This window comes from Mus musculus, chromosome X (assembly GCF_000001635.26).
Source record: "Mus musculus strain C57BL/6J chromosome X, GRCm38.p6 C57BL/6J".
Classification (NCBI taxonomy): domain Eukaryota; kingdom Metazoa; phylum Chordata; class Mammalia; order Rodentia; family Muridae; genus Mus; species Mus musculus.
Window position 1 is genome coordinate 153,367,985 of NC_000086.7, and position 21,654 is coordinate 153,389,638.

The 21,654-nt window shown below is 39.0% G+C and overlaps 1 protein-coding gene across 13 annotated transcripts in view; it reads left to right on the top strand.

Annotated features, from left to right (window-relative positions):
- Klf8 (Kruppel-like factor 8) overlaps nt 1-21,654 on the top strand; it is a 173,587-nt gene that overhangs the window by 142,646 nt on the left and 9,287 nt on the right. For all 13 annotated transcript variants that reach the window (XM_017318503.1, XM_017318504.1, XM_017318506.1 and 10 more), the window contains 4 exons: nt 2,861-2,934; nt 14,525-15,086; nt 16,611-16,722; nt 17,390-17,529. In XM_017318503.1, the coding sequence (XP_017173992.1) occupies nt 2,863-2,934; nt 14,525-15,086; nt 16,611-16,722; nt 17,390-17,529 (886 nt within the window). In that variant the 5' untranslated portion in view covers nt 2,861-2,862. The remainder of the gene's footprint in view (nt 1-2,860; nt 2,935-14,524; nt 15,087-16,610; nt 16,723-17,389; nt 17,530-21,654) is intronic.

The following is a 21,654-nucleotide window of genomic DNA, read 5'->3' on the forward strand; positions in this document are numbered from 1 at the left end:
ATATTGTAATTGGACTCAAAGGACAAAAGTTCTATTAATTCAGTCCTCCTAAACTCTGTGAGCTCAGGCCTCCAAGTTCATTATCTGTGCAATGTAATGGAAATTATATGAAGTTGTTCCTTTACCTATTGTAATGTTATATAGGTGCATATGTGATTCTTTCCATTGTCCAAATGCTCTATCCTCCTAAGGAACTAGGTTCTTATTAAGCCTGCCAGTGTCAGTGATCAGTGGTCACAGTGCACCTGGTCTCATTATGTTGTCCTGACTGACCCAGACTTTTTTGTGTAGACCAGGCTAGCCTCAAACTCATAGAGATCCAGTTCCCTAAAGCCTGCACCACCATGCCTGGCCCAGTTGAGGCATTCTCAAATGTCAGATAGCCTCTGTATGCCCTTCGACTAAAAAAATTGTAATAGACAGGGCAAGTAAGACTTGACTGGCTTTTTAAATTTACCATTAGAACTTTTAAAGGTGGGCATGGCCTTTAAATTTTGAAGATGAAGTTCTGTGTATGCCTCTACCTGCATTCCACTCTGCTAAATGGGAGGGGTACAGAGAGGAGCATGACTAGGGAATAGGGAAAATCTGTGCTAGGTGTTGGTAAATAAACACTTGTATACTTATTTACTTAAGAAATCCTACAATAATCTATGTGCTGGTTATTGTTACAAGGAGTTCAGAAACCAGAAACTCTTGCCCCATTTTTTTTTTTTTTTTACTATTACAGAATTTTGAGCTGGTAATGGTGGCACTTGTTAATAATCCAAACACTTCAGAAGCTAAGGCAGGGGGTGGTGTTATGAGTTCTGGGATAACCTGGGCTACAGCACACTGAGAGCCTGTCCAAAACAAGATGCAGTATGAAGAGGGTGGTTTGAATATTTGCAGCCAAGATACAGCAACACAAAACAGAAAAAAAAAAAGAATTTAAAATCAATTATTTTATCTATTGAAAGTCAAGAACTGAAGAAACCATTCCTAGTTGAAAAAGCCGTAATTCTCAAGGACACTTCTTTACAAAATTAAAGGAAGAATTTAGAGAATTTTGACAGTTGAAACCAATTGTTTCCAGTTTCATTTGAAAATTCAGAGGCTATACTAGGCAAAATACTACCAGTTTAGACTCTGGTTGAGTCAAGCATATATATATATATATATATATATATATATATGTATATGTATATGTATATGTATATGTATATGTATATGTATATGTATATGTATATGTATATATATATAGGCACAAAGAAAACGCAGCAGAGAGTATTGATTTTAGAGTTAGATGCTCATGAGTCACATTGTATAACTGGAAAAAGTGTTTTTCTTTGTCCAACTCAACTTGTCCATCTAGAATTATAGGATTTTACATTATCATTTGCAGAGCCCTACTGCTTCTATAGAGCCTCCCAGGGATAGGGCCATGGAGGAAAATACATACTAAGGAATAAGAACAGTTAGGGCCAGATGAAAGAGAACTTTGACATCTACCTGAATTTAAGCGCTTACCCCTGCATGTCTTCTAAGGCCCGAGAACATTGTCTGAAATTATGGTAGATATTCAACAAATTTTTGAATGTTTATCAGGGTAGTTACAAAAAACGCAAGGAGTCAGGTGTGGTATTTACCTGCACTTGGGTGGGTAAGGCAGGAGGATTGCTTGTGTTTGAGACCAGGCTGTGGTACAGGCAAGTTCCAGGCAGTGTAAAACATTATCTTGATCTCACAGAAAGAAAGGGGGAGTAAAGAAGGGAGGGGGGCTTTTTTTGAAATTAAGAACAAGAATTGGGAAAATGTACGGAACCATGAGAAAAAATTGAAGAGGTTATGTATGAAACACACAAGTGGCGTCGTTAACATGAAGTGAGACGTGTTACAAGGAATAGCTGTTTCCAATTCCTAAGTTGGGAAAGGAGGTGAGTTGGGAAAGGAGGTGAGATGGCAGGGGAAAAAAAAAATCCCTGTTCGGTCAGACAATTCTCTTATAATCCAGAGGGGGGCGCTCAATAGCTAGAAGAGCTTGATTGTTGCCAGGAAAACCTGTAGGAGTGTCACAAAGTTTATTTCCTTTGCAGTCATACTGTCCTTGACAAATCGTTATTCTAGTGAGGACAAATTACAAGTCATCTACTGTCTGGTCTTCGGTTCCTAAGGGTTAAAACCAGGCAGGGTAGAGGAAGCATAAATGAAATCTGAAGTCCGACTAGTTAGTTTGTAGGTAAACTGTAGATTTGGGTTTGTATCCCTAACCTCTTTTCGTCTCTGCTGAAATTGAACTGTGATAAACAAAACCTGTTGCAGAGGAAAACATAGGTACTTTTTATGAGGTGATTCAAAATATTTGAATGAAGCTACTAGTGCCATCTCTTTGTAAGAGGGGCAGCTATTTATAGAGGAAGGTGAAAACTGATTTTAACTATGCTTAGCTTATAGATTTAAGATGTGTAGACAAAAGTGGTCTGTTGGTTGGCTTTGTACATATACTGCTCTGGTCGATATCCATACAGCACTTTAAAAGTCCTTAGCAAAAAACAAGAACTGGACCAGAAATGGAAAGGTTTTAAAACCATAGAACTATTTTGATAATTACCATAATTGGACAGGTCAGAGTGGCTGGATTCACTTAGATGAAGGAAGGGAAGGACTTATATATAGGAAGTAGGCAACTAGAGTCTGAGACAAATGATGATCTTTTCTATGAGTAGATCAACTCAGAATGTTTTAATGACTTTCTAGTATAAAGTTTGTCTGAAAAGCTGTTCATAGAGGACATAAGGTAAAACGAAGTGTACATGTCATACTCTATGCCTATATTGGGTTCAATATTTTAAAAACTATTTTCCCCTTGTATCTTTTCTAGATATGGATAAATTCATAGACAACATGGATGTCCGAATTAAATCAGAAAGTGGTTCGATGCAGGTATTCAAACAGGTGAGCTTTGTGTGTTGGATATCCATCTCTTAGACATTAGAGAACTGAAGCTCCATTTTCAAATGACATGGATAGGAAATGAGAAGGGATAAAGGAAGGTAGATTTTCCCAGAATGATTTGAATGTCTGGTTGTGAGTTCCAACTAAGGGGTCTGCCTAACCTTGAAGAAACAGCTTCATAATGTTCCTACAGTCTTTAGTGAAGAGCCATCACCATTTATTTAGCACTGTCCCATATTTTTGGTATGGTGAAAATTGTGTGCTTTGTTTTATTTAATGTTGTTGGTAGCCTTGCTGAACAGCGTATTAGGTTCTCTCTAAGGAAACATCCTCTTGACCCTATTTCCTTGTTAATTGTTTTCCTGGAGAACCCTGGCTAGTACACTACTTTTGGTGAGTGGTGAGTAGTGTGTGGTGTGGTGTGTGTGTGTGTGTGTGTCTGTGTGTGTGTATGTATATATGGGTTATAGACTTGTGCCACCACGTTTGTTTTTATATGTGGTGGCACAAGTCTATAATCCCTACAATAAGCAGATTGAGCCAGGAAAATGGGTATTTCTAGCCCACCCTGGGCTACTAAGGAGATCCTGTCCAAAACAAAATAGACAGACCGACAAAACAGAAGGAACAAAGCAATTCCAACTTTCAATGTGAAAACTGGTCTTGGTGTCCTAGTTTGCTTCTTCTGTGCTGTGATAAACAGCATGACCAAAAAAGCTACTTTCGGAGGAAAGGGTTTATTTGTTTATAGTTCACAATCAAAGAAGATCAAGGGAGGAATTTGAAGGCAGGAATCCGAGGCCACTGAGAAAACACTACTTGCTTCTTTTCCCTTGCTTTGCTTATAACCCAGGCCTCACCTGGCCCCTCCCAAATCAATCATTAAGAAATGCTCCCACTAACTGCTCACAGGGCAGTCTGGTGGGGAGAATTTCTCAGTTGGAATTTCATCTTCCCAGGTATGTCTGTGAGGCTTAGTCTTTGTTTTATGAAGGTCTTTAATTATTGATTGAAGCCTCTGCACTTTATGTGACTGGCTAATTCCAACAGTGATGTAAAGTACTTGCTTTATTGAGGGGTAAAAAGAAGCTGGTTGTGGTATCCCACGCCTTAACAGTCAGGAGGTAGCAGCAATCAGATCTCTATGAGTTCAAGGCCAGCCTAGACCACATATCAAGCACCATAGTGAGACCCTGTCTCAAAAAAAAAAATTGAAAACATCTAGAAAAACGTTTAACCAGCCACCTGACACTATAGTCCTGCTAAATTGTCACAGAATATTAACTTATCACTAGTCTCATTGTTCACGTTTTACAGAAAAGAAAACTGGTTTTAAATGATGTGAACAAGTGTTTGTTTTTGAGATAGGCTCTTACTATTCCATAGACCAGGCTGGGCTGGAACTTGCTGTATAACTTTGGGCTCATAGCAAACCCTCAAACTCATAGCAAACCTCCTGCCAGACTCTTGAGTTCTGGGATTATAGGCATTGTATGATGCCTGTTTGTTCAGGGTTGAGTTATAAGGCATCATATAAGTAAGCCCCAGATACTGTCAGAATTACCTTGAAAAATCTGTCAAAATTGCATGTATATTGAATATCCAAATTTTTTTATATTGTACTCACCTGATTCTTTTGGCCTTAGTAGCATGCCCATAATTGACGGATTTTTGTTCCTTAATTTAGGAGTCATATATGCCGTGTATGTGTGTGTGTGTGTTATAGACATGTGCACATATGTACCTTTTTGTTTTCTTGAGATCAATCCTCAGTATATAACTCTTGTTGGCTTGGTACTCAGTATGTAGACCAGCCTGGCCTTGAATTTAGGGTAAACTTCCTGCTTCTTCCTATCAAGTTTTGGAATTACAGGTGTATATCATAATGCCCAGCTAATGACTCCTATTTTTAATCAGTGAATGATTGGTCTATGGCATATAATTGGATCTAAGTTACGTATGCATTTGGATGAGACTCCTTGTAATGTTTTAATGATGTTAAACTGAATTTAATACCTTGTTTACCTTTGTATTTGCTGCCATCTAGAAGCTATTAGTACATCACAAACTTGCTAGTTGTTGCAAATTATCACTGGAGCTTGGTCATAGTAATACAGAATAATACTAAAAGAAAGCTTTCTAACTTAGGACATACATACTGCTGTCTATTTTTTTGATTTCTGTAGTCATACCTAATAAATGGAGCACTTGGCTGTCATATTCTTTTATTTCTAATTCTGGTTGTTTTCTTGAAGTGGAATCTCTTGTTTGAAACTTGTGTCTTATTGTGTCATGCATGTTCCTTCCCATATATGTCCTTTGACTGATAACATTTTACCTATCTCTCTCTCTCTCTCTCTCTCTCTCTCTCTCTCTCTCTCTCTCACACACACACACACACACACACACCACATTTTACTTTGAAAGTAAGCTGCATCAAGAAACTTTGCCCCTTAATAGCTGGGTATCACCTGCAAATAATCACACTATCCTCTAAAACTCTGTAAGAATTGCCACATCCCCAAATGAACAATATTTTCATAATGATATCTTGTATGTATGTATGCATACATACATACACACATACACACACAAACATTTCAGAGATACTTTCAATGGCATATTTTCTTAAACTTCTTTTTGTCTACCAGGACTGTAACTAAGTAAGTCTGTCCAATCCTTACCATATTTGGGAGCCCAGATTTCAATTCTATATCTTCTATAGAATTTTCCCTGACAGTCTAATGCCCAAAAATACTTAGTACACTCATACTCCTGGAATACTAATTTATTTCTATCAGTCATTCATGTAGTCTCACTCCTGGTTTTGTATTGTCAGTGGCAGCATGGAAATATCTCATATCTTATTAACAATGCTTTCCATCTCCTAAACTTCACATTTACTATCTTCAGTTGTTATTATGTCACATATAATTAACATTTCTCTTGCTTTTCTACTTCTTTTTTAAGATTTACTTTTCTAATTGAATGTAAATGTGTGTCTTTATGTGACTATGTGCATTTGAGTGCAGGTGCCCTTGGAGGCCAGAAGCATTTCATCCCCTTGGAGCTGAAGTAGTTTCAGGTAGTTGTGAGCTGGCCAGATGGCTAATAAGATAACAGAGATCTATTCTTGAAGAATCCTAGAAACAGACATCTCAAAGAATGTTGTTCCACTGTCCTGGACTATCAAAATGTACATGTTAGAGAATAAGTTCCTTCTCTTTTCACACATCTGGTAGGTGTAGGCATTCCTTGGCATGTGGCCCTATCACTCTGCTATCTGATTGTGTGTTCACATCATCTTATTTTGTAGTCTCTATAAAGATACTGACCACTAAATCCCACCATTTAGGTATTCCAGAATGGTTGCTTTAAGATCTATAATTCTGTCTAGTGGTGGCACACACCTTTAATAATCCCAGCACTCCAGAGTTAGAGGCAGGTGGATCTCTGTAACATCAAGGCCAGCCTGGTACACAGAGTGAGTTCCAGGATAGCCAGGGCTACAGAGAGACCCTGTCTTAAAAAAATCCATAATTCTATATGCAAAGATCCTTTTCCAAAATTGGTGATATTCATTGATTCTGGGCACTAAGATATGAGCAAATCATTTTTGGGTGACCATTCTTCAGCTTGGTATAATGTTACTTTTCTAATACATAATACAAGAATGTAGTTGTTAAAATAATTTTGATCATGTATCATTTAAAGCAATCATACACAAAAAGAAATTATTTGCTCCTTTTTTCTTTACTTTCAGTTTCAAGCTAGATACTAATATTTCCATGCTGCATACAAAGCAAATACCTAGATTTCATCTATGCATATATACATATGCATATTTTTATATTCTGTGGTTTTGTCTGTTTTCATGCTCTGGGAAAGGCTCTTATAGGTCTAGGCTAGTCTGGAACTGAATATCTTCCAGCTTTAGCCCCTTGAATTCTGGGATTACAGGTGTATGCATTTCTGATCTTGTTTTTTTTTCCCCCTGTGTGCTTTTGTTAGTATTCTAGTCTCTTAAAATTGTCACATTCATTAGTGTGTATAAAGAGGAATTGTCCAATAGCGCTTTATTTCCTAATACCATTGAGATGATGGGGATGTAAGATTCAAAATTCCTCTAGGTTTAGATTAAATTTAGCCTTTTAATAATATTCATCTCCATCCATTTTTCTCTTAATACTGAAACACATCATGGCATTATTGAAGAAGGATTGGAATTTCGGAGGGTAAAACTGGTTTTTCGACCAAAATAATTGAATGTGCATAATATATGTGTACGCACACACAAGTGCACCCAGGCATGAAAATGATTAGTCTAAACCCAGAGCAAAGCTAGAAGAGACCTGTGGACAAAAACAGCTTTTATCTTTCTCTTGGGGAGGAGCCTGGGTTTTATCTTGTTACCATGACAACACTCCTTCCTCTCCTTTCTACTTACTGTGCTGCCTGCAGTATTTTGTTCTTTCATTTTCTTTCTTGTCTTGCCTTCCTGCTTTAAAGCCCCACATCAGAGCTATTTCAACTAACAGTTGGTAACAGTTTGGTTTCCCTCACTTGATTTTCCTTACTCTCCTGAAGCCAAGGCTGTCTTCATCAGATGTTCAAGAGCTAATATTTATGAAAGTGACCACTTTTTCTGTCTGGATTTCTTTGTAGAATTGCCTTTTTCCATGATCTCTGGTAATTTGTCAGTAACGAACTTAAGAAAAATGCAGACTCAAATACTGGTTTTTGTTTGTTTGTTTGTTTGTTTGTTTTTTATAAATGGATTAGGATCCTGGGCATTTAAGGAGGACGATAGGAAGTAAAATATCTTTTACACCATTCCCAAGTTTCTGGACTGGCCACACATAGCCAGAAATACTGGCAAGCTGTAGCTACAAGCGTTAACAAGACAACTGGGGAAAGGCAGCAGCCATTCTCTCTTTGGAGAGTGGTTAATTATTGACTAGAGGACACTCAAAACCTGAAACTGGACCACAGGGTTGAAGAAGGAAAAGCGTATGTTAACACAGAAAAATCTCATAGAGCTTTACATTAATTTTCCTGTGGGCTTTCAAATCTGTAGTCATTGTATTCAGTGAAGAATAGAATGTGGCACCCATCCTTAGTCATCCTAGTGAGTCACCAAAATTCTAGGGCTGTAAACCCAACTAGGACATGCTATGTAGAACAAGAAAATAACTCAGGTAGTGCATGGGGTTTTTGTTGTTGTTGTTGTTGTTGTTTCTTTTTTTTTTAAATTATAGTGACTGTTTTATACAGAATATAGGATAAATAGTACTGCATATCAGGTTTCTTTTTTTAAAAAATATTTTTTATTACATATTTTCCTCAATTACATTTCCAATGCTATCCCAAAAGTCCCCCATACCCCCCCCCCCACTTCCCTACCCACCCATTCCCATTTTTTTTGGCCCTGGCGTTCCCCTGTAATGGGGCATATACAGTTTGCGTGTCCAATGGGCCTCTCTTTCCAGTGATGGCCGACTAGGCCATCTTTTGATACATATGCAGCTAGAGTCAAGAGCTCCGGGGTACTGGTTAGTTCATAATGTTGTTCCACCTATAGGGTTGCAGATCCCTTTAGCTCCTTGGCTACTTTCTCTAGCTCCTCCATTGGGAGCCCTGTGATCCATCCAACAGCTGACTGTGAGCATCCACTTCTGTGTTTCCTAGGCCCCGGCATAGTCTCACAAGAGACAGCTACATCTGGGTCCTTTCGATAAAATCTTGCTAGTGTATGCAATGGTGTCAGTGTTTGGAAGCTGATTATGGGGTGGATCCATGGATATGGCAGTCTCTAGATGGTCCATCCTTTCGTCTCAGCTCCAAACTTTGTCTCTGTAACTCCTTCCATGGGTGTTTTGTTCCCAATTCTAAGGAGGGGCATAGTGTCCACACTTCAGTCTTCATTCTTCTTGAGTTTCATGTGTTTAGCAAATTATATCTTATATCTTGGGTATCCTAGGTTTTGGGCTAATATCCACTTATCAGTGAGTACATATTGTGTGAGTTTCTTTGTGAATGTGTTACCTCACTCAGAATGATGCCCTCCAGGTCCATCCATTTGGCTAGGAATTTCATAAATTCATTCTTTTTAATAGCTGAGTAGTACTCCATTGTGTAGATGTACCACATTTTCTGTATCCATTCCTCTGTTGAGGGGCATCTGGGTTCTTTCCAGCTTCTGGCTATTATAAATAAGACTGCTATGAACATAGTGGAGCATGTGTCCTTCTTACCAGTTGGGGCATCTTCTGGATAAATGCCCAAGAGAGGTATTGCTGGATCCTCCGGTAGTACTATGTCCAATTTTCTGAGGAACTGCCAGACTGATTTCCAGAGTGGTTGTACAAGCCTGCAATCCCACCAACAATGGAGGACTGTTCCTTTTTCTCCACATCCTTGCCAGCATCTGCTGTCACCTGAATTTTTGATCTTAGCCATTCTGACTGGTGTGAGGTAGAATCTCAGGGTTGTTTTGATTTGCATTTCCCTGATGATTAAGGATGTTGAACATTTTTTCAGGTGCTTCTCTGCCATTCGGTATTCCTCAGGTGAGAATTCTTTGTTCAGTTCTGAGCCCCATTTTTTAATGGGGTTATTTGATTTTCTGAAGTCCACCTTCTTGAGTTCTTTATATATGTTGGATATTAGTCCCGCATATCAGGATTCTTACTTAAATTATTTTGATCATATTTAAAAGATAATCATCAGGCCGTGCAAACAAAAGTATTGCTTATACTAGTGAATAAATATGGGTTGATTATCTTTTTTTTCTCATATTTTTAAATGTACCTTACATCCCAATTGTATCTTCTTGCCCTCTGTCCTTTCCTCCCAGCCCCTCCCTTTCCCTTGCCCTTCTCCCTCACCTTTTCTCCTTAGAAAAGGGCAGGCCTCCCATGTACATCAACCAGCCTTGGCATATCAAGTTGCAGTAAGATTAGGTGGATCTTCTCCTCTTGTGCATAGGCAAGGCAGCTCCGTTAAGGGAAAGGGATCCAAAGGCAGGCGATGTAGTCAGAGACAGCCCCTACTCTTACTTTAGGAGTCCCACAAGAAGTCCTAACTGCACAACAGTTGGAATGAAGGTAAGAAGAACCTTGACAGCTACTCTCTAGTACATTCTCCTAAGAAGCTTGCTTGGAGAAGCATTAACACCCAGGAAATACTTGCTATAGGCTGGATTCATTTCCGCATAACAAGCACACATGAAATCAATATGTCCAGAAGGAAAACGTGATGATATTCTCTGAGGAAGCTACTAAAACACTAAGGTCTAAATAACCACCTAACATTTATTTCAAAGCCATGGAGCAAGAGAGAGCGGTGATTTAAGCACCATTGCGGACAATTTGGGTGGGATATTGACAAATCACAAAGCAGGCTTGGTGTATAAACGCACAATGCAAGATGGATTGTTTGAACAGGGCCTGTAACATTCTCTCTCATCAGAGCAATGAGTATGTATTTGTTTCTATTGCTTCTTTGTTTCAGTTTCCATTATGGATATTCTTGAATAGTGTTTTCAGCAAAGAGAGTTACCGTAGATCAGCACAAGCTCTCCTGCTGATAGTGTTATCGTAGGCAACACTCTTTGTCCTAGCAATGGCCTTGGCGAAAGGGAATTTACATATAGTTTCTGTTTTATATTTAAGACTCAGAATTTTGGCTTCCTTAGAATTCTAGGCCTAAAGCATAGGCTCTAGAAAACCCATTACAATTTTTAACTAGGTACTTCCTTGTTGTGTCTATTTATACATCAGTACCAATGATCTTATTAAAGAAACTGTCATGTGGAGGGCTGAGGAGATGCCTCAGTGGTTCATTGTGTATAATGTTTTTGCAGAGGATGCCGAGTTCGGTTCCTCCTATATCAAGCAGCTCACAGCCATGTGCAACTCCAGGTCCAGGGAATTCAATCTCATTGCGCTTCTCCATATTCATTCTTTCATCCTTTCATAAGCATCTAATGTAATCCATAACTCATGTGTGCATTATTATGTGTGGATTAATGCCCTTTTGTGAAAGGGGGTCAGTAAAGTCCTGTTAGCAGGAGCAGGTGGAGTTGAAATGGCGATGACGCCACCAGGAACTGCTTTACTAGGGCTAAGGAGATGGCTCTGTGGTTAAGAGCACTTGGTGCTCATGCAAAGGACTTAGCTTCAGTTCCCAGCACCTGGCCTCCATTGACACCTAGAATTAAATGCACATACTTATAGCTGTATACATAATTAAAGATGAAAGTAAATCTTTTTAAAAAGAATAAAAGAGAGAAAATATTACATCTTACAACAACACATGCTTCTATGATAACTGCAGTATCATTGAAAGCCTTGGTAGGAAAAAAAAATCAAACAAACCAAAAACCAAAAAACACCCTATGGAAATGGGTGCTAACAGATTCTTTTGATTCTACTTTTTCAACCAGTGAATGAAGCTAGTCAGTCGGAGGCAAGTAGGAATGTAGGAAAAATGGTAGCTTAAATTGATTGGGGAGGTCCAGAGGGCAGTAAAGCCATGTTTAGTAAAACAGTTAATTTTTTAAAAAGTGTGTGTGTGTGTGTGTGCTCACAGGGGCCAGAAGAGGACATTGGATCCCCTGAACTGGAGTTACAGGGAGTTGTGAGTCACCTGATGTGGGTGCTGCGAACTGAAGCTAAGTCCTCTGCATGAGCACCTCTGCTCTTAACCACAGAGCCATCTCCTTAGCTTCCCTGCCTCCTCCAGTCCCCACCCCCGTACACCCCCTCCCCTGCTTCCCGTAAAGCAGTTCTTGATGGCTTCATTGCTTTCATCTTCAGCTGACTGCATACCTGCTCCTGCTAAGGATTTTGCTGATCCCCCTTTCACAAGAGGGCATTAATCCACACAGATTATCCATGGCATTAGATAGTTGTAAACTGGTGGAAGAAAGCATCTGGAGGAGCACAATGGAAAAAAATGAACACAAGGCCCAAGTTGACACAGGGGCTTGCAAGTCAGGAAAACATTGTCTCAGCAAGCAAGAGAGAAAAGCAGATGGTCGTTTGGTTAAGTTTTGGAGGTTGAGTATAGATTCATTTTCTGTCCCTAGAATGCTCTTGCCTGGGGGTGGTCTGTAAATGAAGTCACAGCAAGAGGTCACTATCTCTCCATATTCCTGACCTTTTGCAGAATTCAGGCCTTTATTTTTTTATTAGTTAAACATAATAGTTACTGCTATAGTAGTTTCGTCATACCTCATGTTTAGCAAAAACTCTTTAATACCACCATACAGTAGTGACACTTCTCCGAATGTCTTACCAACACGGTTCTGTTTGTGTCTTTTTGTAGTGTCCTCACTCCTCATTCACTGCTGACTTGTCACTCACTGGACAGAAAAATCTGTCCATGTCCCTCTACTCTTCCATAACCCAGACTTTTTTGAACCCCTTTTTGCTTTATTTACAAATATATAACTGAAGACTAGCTCAGTTTTATGTAAAGTAGGCATTTTGAACATCTCTTGCTCTTTAAAATTTCCATAACTCAAATATCGTATTGTCAGAGACTGAAGGCTTGCTCTGTTATCAGCTGAAGTGGCATAACCATCTCAAGGGCCGTTTTCATGATTTATGTTTCTTGGCTATTGTATACACAGTACACAGCATCCTTGACATCTGATTAGATACAGTTTTTACAAATATTTTAATTAGGTTGGGACTTTATATGTTGATATTATATATTCAATAACCATTGATTAGTATTTTTAAATGTCTTTTAACTGGTGAATTTAAAACAAAGTCCATACATATTATTATGGTGCCATGTAATATTTGGATATCTGTATACATTGACTAATGTGCTTAAATTCCTTAAACATTTATCATTTTATCATGACATTTTCCAAAATCTTTTCCTTTGTTTTTTAAATTTATATTTATTTATATGTATGTATGTATGTATATATATATATATATATATATATATATATATATGTCTGTATTTATATGAATACATGCGCATGCAGCGTGTTGGAGGCAGAAAACAATGTTGAGTGTCCCTTACATTGAAATTATAGGTGCCTGTGAGCTGCCATGTAGGTGCTGAGAACTGAAAGCAAGTCTTCTGCAAGAGCAGTAAACATTCTTAATGGCTGAACCGTCTCTCTAGCCCAGTGTTGTATGTAGCCACACAGTAGCTATGAGATAGCATTCTAGGGTTCTGTGCTTTATTAAACAAGATTGGTTCCTTTTGGACATTATTTGCCCTTCCTTCTTCCTTCCATTTTCCCCAAGCTCAGGTAGTCTTTTCTGCTCCCAATATGTACGGATTGAGCTTTTATAAGATTCCACACATGAGTCTGATCATGGTATGCTTATCTTTCTGTGCCTCCATTATTTTATTTAAAATAAAGATCTCCAATTTCATCTATGTTGAAGTAATGACAAGATTGTATTCCTTTTGGGAATGAATACTATCCATCATTTTATCAATTGCTAGAGAGATTTCATCCATATCTTGGCTATTATGAATAGAACTGCACTGAATATGGGGATGCAAATCTCTGCCTCTTTCTTTGTGCCTCTCTCTCTATCTTTGTGCATGTGTGGGGGAGTGTGTGTGTGTGTGTGTGTGTGTGTGTGTGTGTGTGTTGAGACCAAGTCTTACTGTATATCCCAGGCTGGCTCAAACTCAAGATCTTTGACCTCTCTTTGGCCTTTCCCTCCTCAGCCTTCCAATTGATGGAATTACAGCCATGCATGTATTTTTTAAAAATATTCCATAATTTAGAATTTTGCATGTAAAGTCAACCATTCCCCTGTATCACATTGCCTGTGCATTGTACCCACTAATATACCATTGCAAATAGAAGTGTTCCTCTTACCTCTTTTCTCTCCTTGAGAAAGCCTATTAACTCTGACTCATCTAAAATGTCACCTTCTCCTTAAAGCCTTCCTCTAGCTAGAACAAAGCACCTACCCCCTCCCCCGCCCCAGCAAACCCTTCTCCTGTTGGAAATGGAACCTGTGACTGATTTGACTAGGCAAGTGATGTACCACTGTGCCACACCCACTTCCTCTTTTGTTTCTCTGAAGCTTCTTGTTCGTATGTCAAATCACTTATTTTGGCATGATTTATAAGCTACTCATATTATCTCAGCATTACAGTTCGTATGTACTTCTTAGCTGTGTCTTATTCATAAATGCTGTCAGTGGACTTAGCACAATGCAATTGCAGGAAGATTGTGTAAAATCTTCCTTCCTTCCTTCCTTCCTTCCTTTCTTCCTTCCTTTTTTGTTTGAAGAGCTATTTTCTAAATGAATATCCTTTTATTGGATTTTTCAAGTTAAAATTGAATTTCATTTTAGATCTTTGATTGTGAAAAATTATGAAAAGGATTTTTATCAATTGTGTGATGCTGTAATACCAGTTCTTAACAATGGTGCTTAATAACATTCTCTTTCCTTTTTTATTCTTTAGTGCATTACTGTTTCATTTCTTTCAGCATCATGTATCTTTCCCATGAAGAGTGGAGCTTTCTTTCTTTCATTGTTCCCATGTCTCTTTAGACTACCAACGGTGGCTGTCTCCTTTTGTAATTGTGTTTTAGGTCACTGGCCCTGTTCCGACCAGAGATCCTTCTGCGAGAGCAGACAGAAGGAATATGACTTCTCCATCATTCCTGGCTGCCAGCCCAATGGAGAACCCAGCTCTGTTTAATGATATCAAGATCGAGCCCCCAGAAGAGCTCCTGGAGAGTGATTTCAACATGCCCCAGGTGGAACCTGTTGATCTCTCCTTTCACAAACCGAAGGCTCCGCTCCAGCCTGCTAGCATGCTGCAAGCTCCAATCCGTCCTCCCAAGCCACCGACTGCACCTCAAGCCATTATGGTGCCTACTTCAGCTGACACAGTCACTTCGGCAGCCATTCCTACTGTTCTCACTCCGGGCTCTATCCTGGCCTCGTCTCAGGGGACCGGTGGCCAGCCGATTTTACATGTGATCCACACCATCCCCTCAGTCAGTTTGCCAAATAAGATGAGTGGACTAAAGACAATCCCACTGGTGGTCCAGTCTTTGCCTATGGTCTATACCAGTCTGCCTACAGATGGGAGCCCTGCAGCCATTACTGTCCCACTCATTGGAGGAGACGGCAAAAGTGCTGGATCGGGTAAGCAAGCAGTTTACCACTTCTTCAACTCACGAACCTTCTGAGATCTTCCCTTCCTTAGTGAGCCTATCTTGTCTCTTTTCACCGTTTGCAATTTTGAGGGACACTATTCCAAAGGGAAACTGTCCTAATCATTTTTTAAAAGTGTTTTAAAAATAATTTCTATATAATGCTTAAGACTATATAATGAACTCTGTGTCTTGGCACATATCTGTAGTCTCAGATTACACGGCTGGGCAGAGTGATTGTGAATCCCAGGCTAGCTTTAGGTTACATAAGGAGACCCTGTCACGGAAGAACATATAATTGATCTCCTTTAGACCATGTTTCTCAAACAGGAATGCATATTCTTGAGCGAAATAGTCTGTATTTTCCTAGCATCTTCATATACTATTATCTAATGGAAAATCATTTAAAGCATTATATTCAAAATACTGCTGATTTAAAGCAAAATGCAAAATCTGAACACTGAGTTAAATTACAAACTAAAGAACAAAAATGTTGACACTCACTAAGACACTGTCTTCCCCTGTGACTTTCTAGATTATTGTGCTGGGTTTTTTTTTTTCCTGTGCTATTGGTAGAAAACTCAACCTTCCTATCATTACCATACTTAGGTATGCTTAGCTCTGGTTATTTAGACACTTTCTGTGGTCTCTGTCTAAGAGTCTCTGCAGTATAGTCACATTTCCTGTGCAGGCCATTAGTTGACACCTATATAACCTTCCTTTTAAGGTTTGATTGCTTTTAAGATTTTATTTGACTTCAAGAATGTGAAGGACTTTTCCTAACCGAGTTAGATGTTCTCCAGAATCCTGTGTTAGGATGTGCCTGTGCACTCTCCAGAGACACCCACCACAGGGATCTATATATTTACATTTTGTAGTCTTCTGGTTGAATTGAGCATCTCACACATACTAAACAAGTACTGTACTACTGCACTCTGCCCCCAGCCTTCTTTTGATGTAAACAAACAAACAAACAAACAAACAAAAACATTGTCCTCAACAGCACAGTTTCCTTTATATAATTATGTTTATTTTAGTTTATAATCAGAAATGATCAAAGGAAGTCTCTTGCTTCTGACATGATTTGAAATAGTTATCGTCACCAAAGGGTGTTATTACAGTCAGGTTTTTAGGGCTGTAAATGTTGGGATAATCCTAGGACTTCTCTCAAGCCACGGAACTAGTCATAGACTTCAGTGCCTCCAGGATATAGTGAAGCTGTCTTTTCTGTAGACTCTTTCCCAGGAGTCTGAGGCCTAGAGGTGGATGGATCACACTTAGATTGTGTCCTAGGGAAATCCACTAGAAGGACAGCTGCCCACCTTTCAAAGCCACCTCTGTCCCTTCCTATGCTAAACAAGGTTGAGAAGGGACTGCCTTTCTCTTCTTTCTTTTTGAATGATTTTTCTATTTTACGTCCACTTCTCTATATGGGGCAAACCGGGAATCCCGATAATAATCATAGAGATCTGTACATTCTGGTCTACAGTAGTAGCACCCCTTTCTTTGTTTTCAGTCAAAGTTGACCCCGCCTCCATGTGCCCACTGGAGTTTCCAAGTGATAGTGATGAGAGTGCAATTGAAAGTGGCTCTTCAGCCTTACAGAGTCTCCAGGGATTTCATCATGAGTGAGTACTTAAAGTGTGTGTGTGTGTGTGTGTGTGTGTGTGTGTGTGTGTATACACGCCCATGTGTGTGTACACATGCATGCCAATTATATGTGTGTACAGGTATCCATGTATGAAGGTAGAATTAACAGGACACAATAGTAAGAGTTTAAGGAAAATTAAAAAAAAAAAACAAGCTGCTTTTTCCCAAGAACTATACAAGTGTGTGTACATGTGAATGTTTGCACATGTTCATAGAGTTACATTCAAATTGTATATATCATGAATTCTAGCCATGAATAAAAAGGTTCTAATTTCTTATAAATTGTAGTTTTGTAGTGTTTTTCTCTTTAAGTTTAAAGTAGCCTGGTCTTCTAATCATAAAATGGTTTGGGAGCAATTAGCTTGCATTGAGCAAAACATGTTGTATGGAAAATGTGTTTTGTTAAGCACAAGAATGGCACTTGTTGAAGTGAAATGTTCACACTGTTTGACAAGGAAATATTACCACCTCCGGTCCTTTCTCAGGAAGCTGCATTTCCTCAGCAAAATAGCCTGGTTCAAAGAATGGCTTCCAGGGTTTCAACTATTTCTTCTCCAGGGGAGCTAGCATTAGAATTTGCATAAATGATAAGATGGTATGAAATAGCACCACTGTAATTGGTCCTGTGTCTCTTTCTTTGCTTAGGCCAGCGACAATGGTCCACATGCAGGGAGAAGAGTCTCTTGACTTAAAGAGAAGACGGATTCATCAGTGTGACTTTGCAGGATGCAGCAAAGTGTACACCAAAAGCTCTCACCTGAAAGCTCACCGCAGAATCCATACAGGTCTGCCCTGCCCCCTGCCTCCTGCCCTGCCCCCTGCCTCCTGCCCCTGCCCCTGCCCCTGCCACTATTCCAACTCCAGTACATACTTGCATACATAGATACATAGTGATGAGCCTAGGGAGAGAGAGAAAAGCTACAAGGAGGAGGAGATCACTTATGGGGTTTGCCCTTTTGCGTTGTTCTTACCCGAAAACCACTTTCATAAAAATAAACAAACAAAAAAACTAGCAAAACAAAAGGCCGGGTACGTTCCAAGCAAGTATGCTACTGTGCCTAGTTTTTCATTGCTAGGTATTAAACCCAAGGCATCATGCATGCCATCCTATGCAAGTACTCTACCAACTGAGCTACATCACTAGTCCCATAGATTTTTGCTTTGTCTGCCCTCAAACTTGCTATGTAGCTGAGGCTGACCTTGAATTTTTGATGCTTTTGTCTCCACCTCCAATTTTTTGTTGTTGTTTAAGTAATTCCCATGCTGTTTGTTATGGACTAGTTCACTTTTCCACCCACAGTATCTTAAGAAATCATTTTTCTCCATATTCTTTTCAGTACTTTGTGATTGATCAATTGGTTGTTTATTTATTTATTTGTTTGTTTATTCATTTGTTTATTTGTTGATTATCGCCCTTCTGACCAGGCTGGGGTTGAATCTCAATATAGGTTTCTTCTGTGATGGGTAAAAGCTAACCATTTTTTCATGTATTTACCGGAGTATTTGTATTTCTTCTTTTCAATAGTGTATGTTCACATTATCTTCCCATTTAGAGAGTGAATTACCCATTTCCTGTTAACTTTTCTGATTTCTTTGTCTATTTTGGCTGTTGATCATCTATCTCACCTACCTTCCTTTTTTTTTAATTAGATATTTTCTTTATTTACATTTCAAATGCTATCCCGAAAGTTCCCTCCCCCCTCCCCCCAGCCCTGCTCCCCTACCCATCCACTCCCTATGAATGACTAGCAAAGGTTTTTCTTTCATTCTGTAGGCTGTTAATATCTTTTGTTGACTGTGTCCTTTATTCTACAGATGCATTTTAATTTGTTATCATACCATGGGTCAAGTCTTGATTTTATTTCCTGATCTATTAGAGTCATTGTGAGGAGATTCTTGCTCATGCCTACATCTTGAAGTATTTCACATACTTTGCTCAAATAGTTTCAGTATGATGGGTCTGACACTAATTTCAGTCCCACTTTGAGTTGTGTGTTGTTTAGTGAATGCTAAGGATATATTTTTAATGTTTTGCATGTGGATATAACCAGTTTCCCCAGCACAATTTCAGGATGAGCTTTCTCAAGTATATTTATATTAGCCATTCTCGTCATTGGAACTAAATATTGAAGTAAGACAACTTTAAGGGGAAAAGATTTATTATGGTTCCTGATTTCAGAGGTTTTAGTCTATGGCCACCTGCCTGCCTCCGTTGCTTTTGGTGAAGCAGAGCATCATGGTAGAAGAAAGTGGCTCACCTCATGGTGGTGTACAAGAAAGAGATACAGAGTTTTAAGAGCATGAATGTATTAACTGTTGATCATGACCCTCATAATGCAGTCATTCCTAGCATTACCAGCTAGGGACATAACTTTTGTACCAAAACATAACGGTATGGGTTGTTTGTTTGTTTTGCTTTAGTCAAAGATTAGCTGGCTATAGATGTGTGGTTAATTTCTAGATTCTTTATTCTATTCTGTTGGTATGTGTGTCTGATTTTATACCAGTACTATGTTTGTTTTATTTTGTTACTAATGCTCTGTAGTATGTTTTGAAATGAAATATTATAGTGCCTTCTATTGTAGTAAATCTCCAACCCCAATAAGCCTGAATAAAGAATGCACAACTCAGTTACAATATTTATAAACTGTAGGCCTAGATTGGGCAGATTTACTACTATAGTACTCTATTCCCCAGCTATGAGATTCCTTGCTACCTGTGGCTTCTCCAGGCCACGTGGTTCTGCTCCATCTTCCTTCTACCTCTTATTCCTCTCTCTTTCCTCCATCTCCTCATTTCTCTCCTTCTTCCTTTCTTCCATTACTCTCTAAAACCCCCAGATCTACCTTTCTCTTCCACTGCGCAATCACAGGCTCTAGACTTTATTTGACCAGTCAAAATGAGCACAAGGTTCCCATGAAATCACCTGAGTCCATGATCCACTCCTCATCTGGGCAGCTCCTCTTGAGGAAGCAGAATTAGCATCAATATATCAATAGCACCAGGGCAATTCACAACAACCTTCAACATTATACATTTCCTCAGGATTGATTTTTTAAAAGACTTATTTATTTTATTTATATGAGTACACTGTAGCTGTCTTCAGACACACACCAGAAGAGGGCATCAGATCCCATTACAGATGGTTGTGAGCCACCATGTGGTTGCGGGGAATTGAACTCAGGACCTCTGGAAGAGCAGCCAGTGCTCTTAACTGCTGAGCCATCTCTCCAGCCCCTTAGGATTGTTTTGACTATTTCGGTCTTATGCTTTAATATAAATTTCAAGATTTTCTTTCTATTTTTTTTAAGAATGTGATAGGTGTTACATTAATAAGTAGAGATTGCTTTCAGAAATGTGATCATTTTATAATACTTATTTGACCTGTCCAAGAAACTGGGAGGTCTGTCCATGTTGGAATAGCTACGGGTTTTGTTTGTTTGTTTGTTTTTGTTTTTCAGTGTTTTATAATTTGCATTTTTAGTCTTCCATCGTTTGGTCTTCTGTCTCCTTGGCTAGATTTATTTCAGGATAATCTTCGGCATTTGTGATTGGAGTTCATTACTTTAAAAATGACACTTATCAATTTATATTGTGTGTTGGGTAGGTGCTTGTGCCACAGGTATTTGTATGGAGGTCAGAGGACAAACTGCAGGAGTTGGTTCTCTCTTTCCACCATATGGATTTTCAAGTGCCAGGCTTGGTAGCAAGCACCTTTACCAACTGAACCTTCTCAGCCTATCTTTCTTTGTTTCTTCTTTCTTATTTTTCTTACCTTATTGCCATGCATAAAATTTCAGTATTGTATTTAAAAAGAGTGTGGCTTGTATACATTTTGTTTTAGTTATTTATTTTTTACAAGAAGCTCTTTTAGTCTCTCCTCATTCAGAATTATGCTGATTATACGCTTACTGTGTCCTTTGTCAGGTTGAGATGTGATCCTCCTGTTCCTAATTTCTTCCAGGCTTATATCTGAGTCCTGTTCCACATTTATCAAGATTATCCTGGGATATTTATCTTTGATCCTATTTATGTACTGTGTTACATTATTCATTTGTGTACATTGACCCATCCTGACACACCAAGAATGAAAACAAGTTAACCATGGCTTATTATTTTTATATGCTGTTTAATTCAGTTTGAAATACTTTGTTGGGGATTTTTGTGTCTATGTTCATCAAAGCTGTTGGCCTGTAGCTTGTTTGTTTGCTTTTTTTTTTTTTTCTGATGTGTCCTCATCGGGTTTTGGTGTATATCTAGATAACACTGACCTCAGTTTGAACACAAGCTTCTTTAACCACAGTAAGATGGAACACAGGGTCCCCCAATGGAGGAGCTAGAGAAAGCACCCAAGGAGCTGAAGGGGTCTGCAACCCTATAGGCGGGACAACAATATGAACTAACCAGTACCCCCAGAGCTCGTGTCTCTAGCTGCTTATGTAGCAGAAGATGGCCTAGTCGGCCATCACTGGAAAGAGAGGCCCCTTGGTCTTACAAACTTTATATGCCCCAGTACAGGGGAATGCCAGGGCCAAAAAGTGGGAGTGGGTGGGTAGGGGAGCAGGGTGGAGGGAGGGTATAGGGAAATTTCGGGATAGCATTTGAAATGTATATAAAGAAAATATCTAATAAAAAAAATTCCACCAGAGAACTCTTAAACCTGGGGGGAAAGAAAAAAGAAAAAAAGAAAAAGAAATAGACTTCTTCAGGGTGCAGTGAGCTCAGAGTGCCACATGATGGCAGCAGTTTAACAAGCCAATTATTCATTTGGGTGTAGTGAAAATAGGAATTCCTAGGAGAAATCCTTGAACAATTATAATAAATTCTACACATAGTGAAACTGTTGTGAAGTGTGGAGATGGGCTACTACCATATCGAATAAAAGTAAAACAAAATTATATTCCCTATAT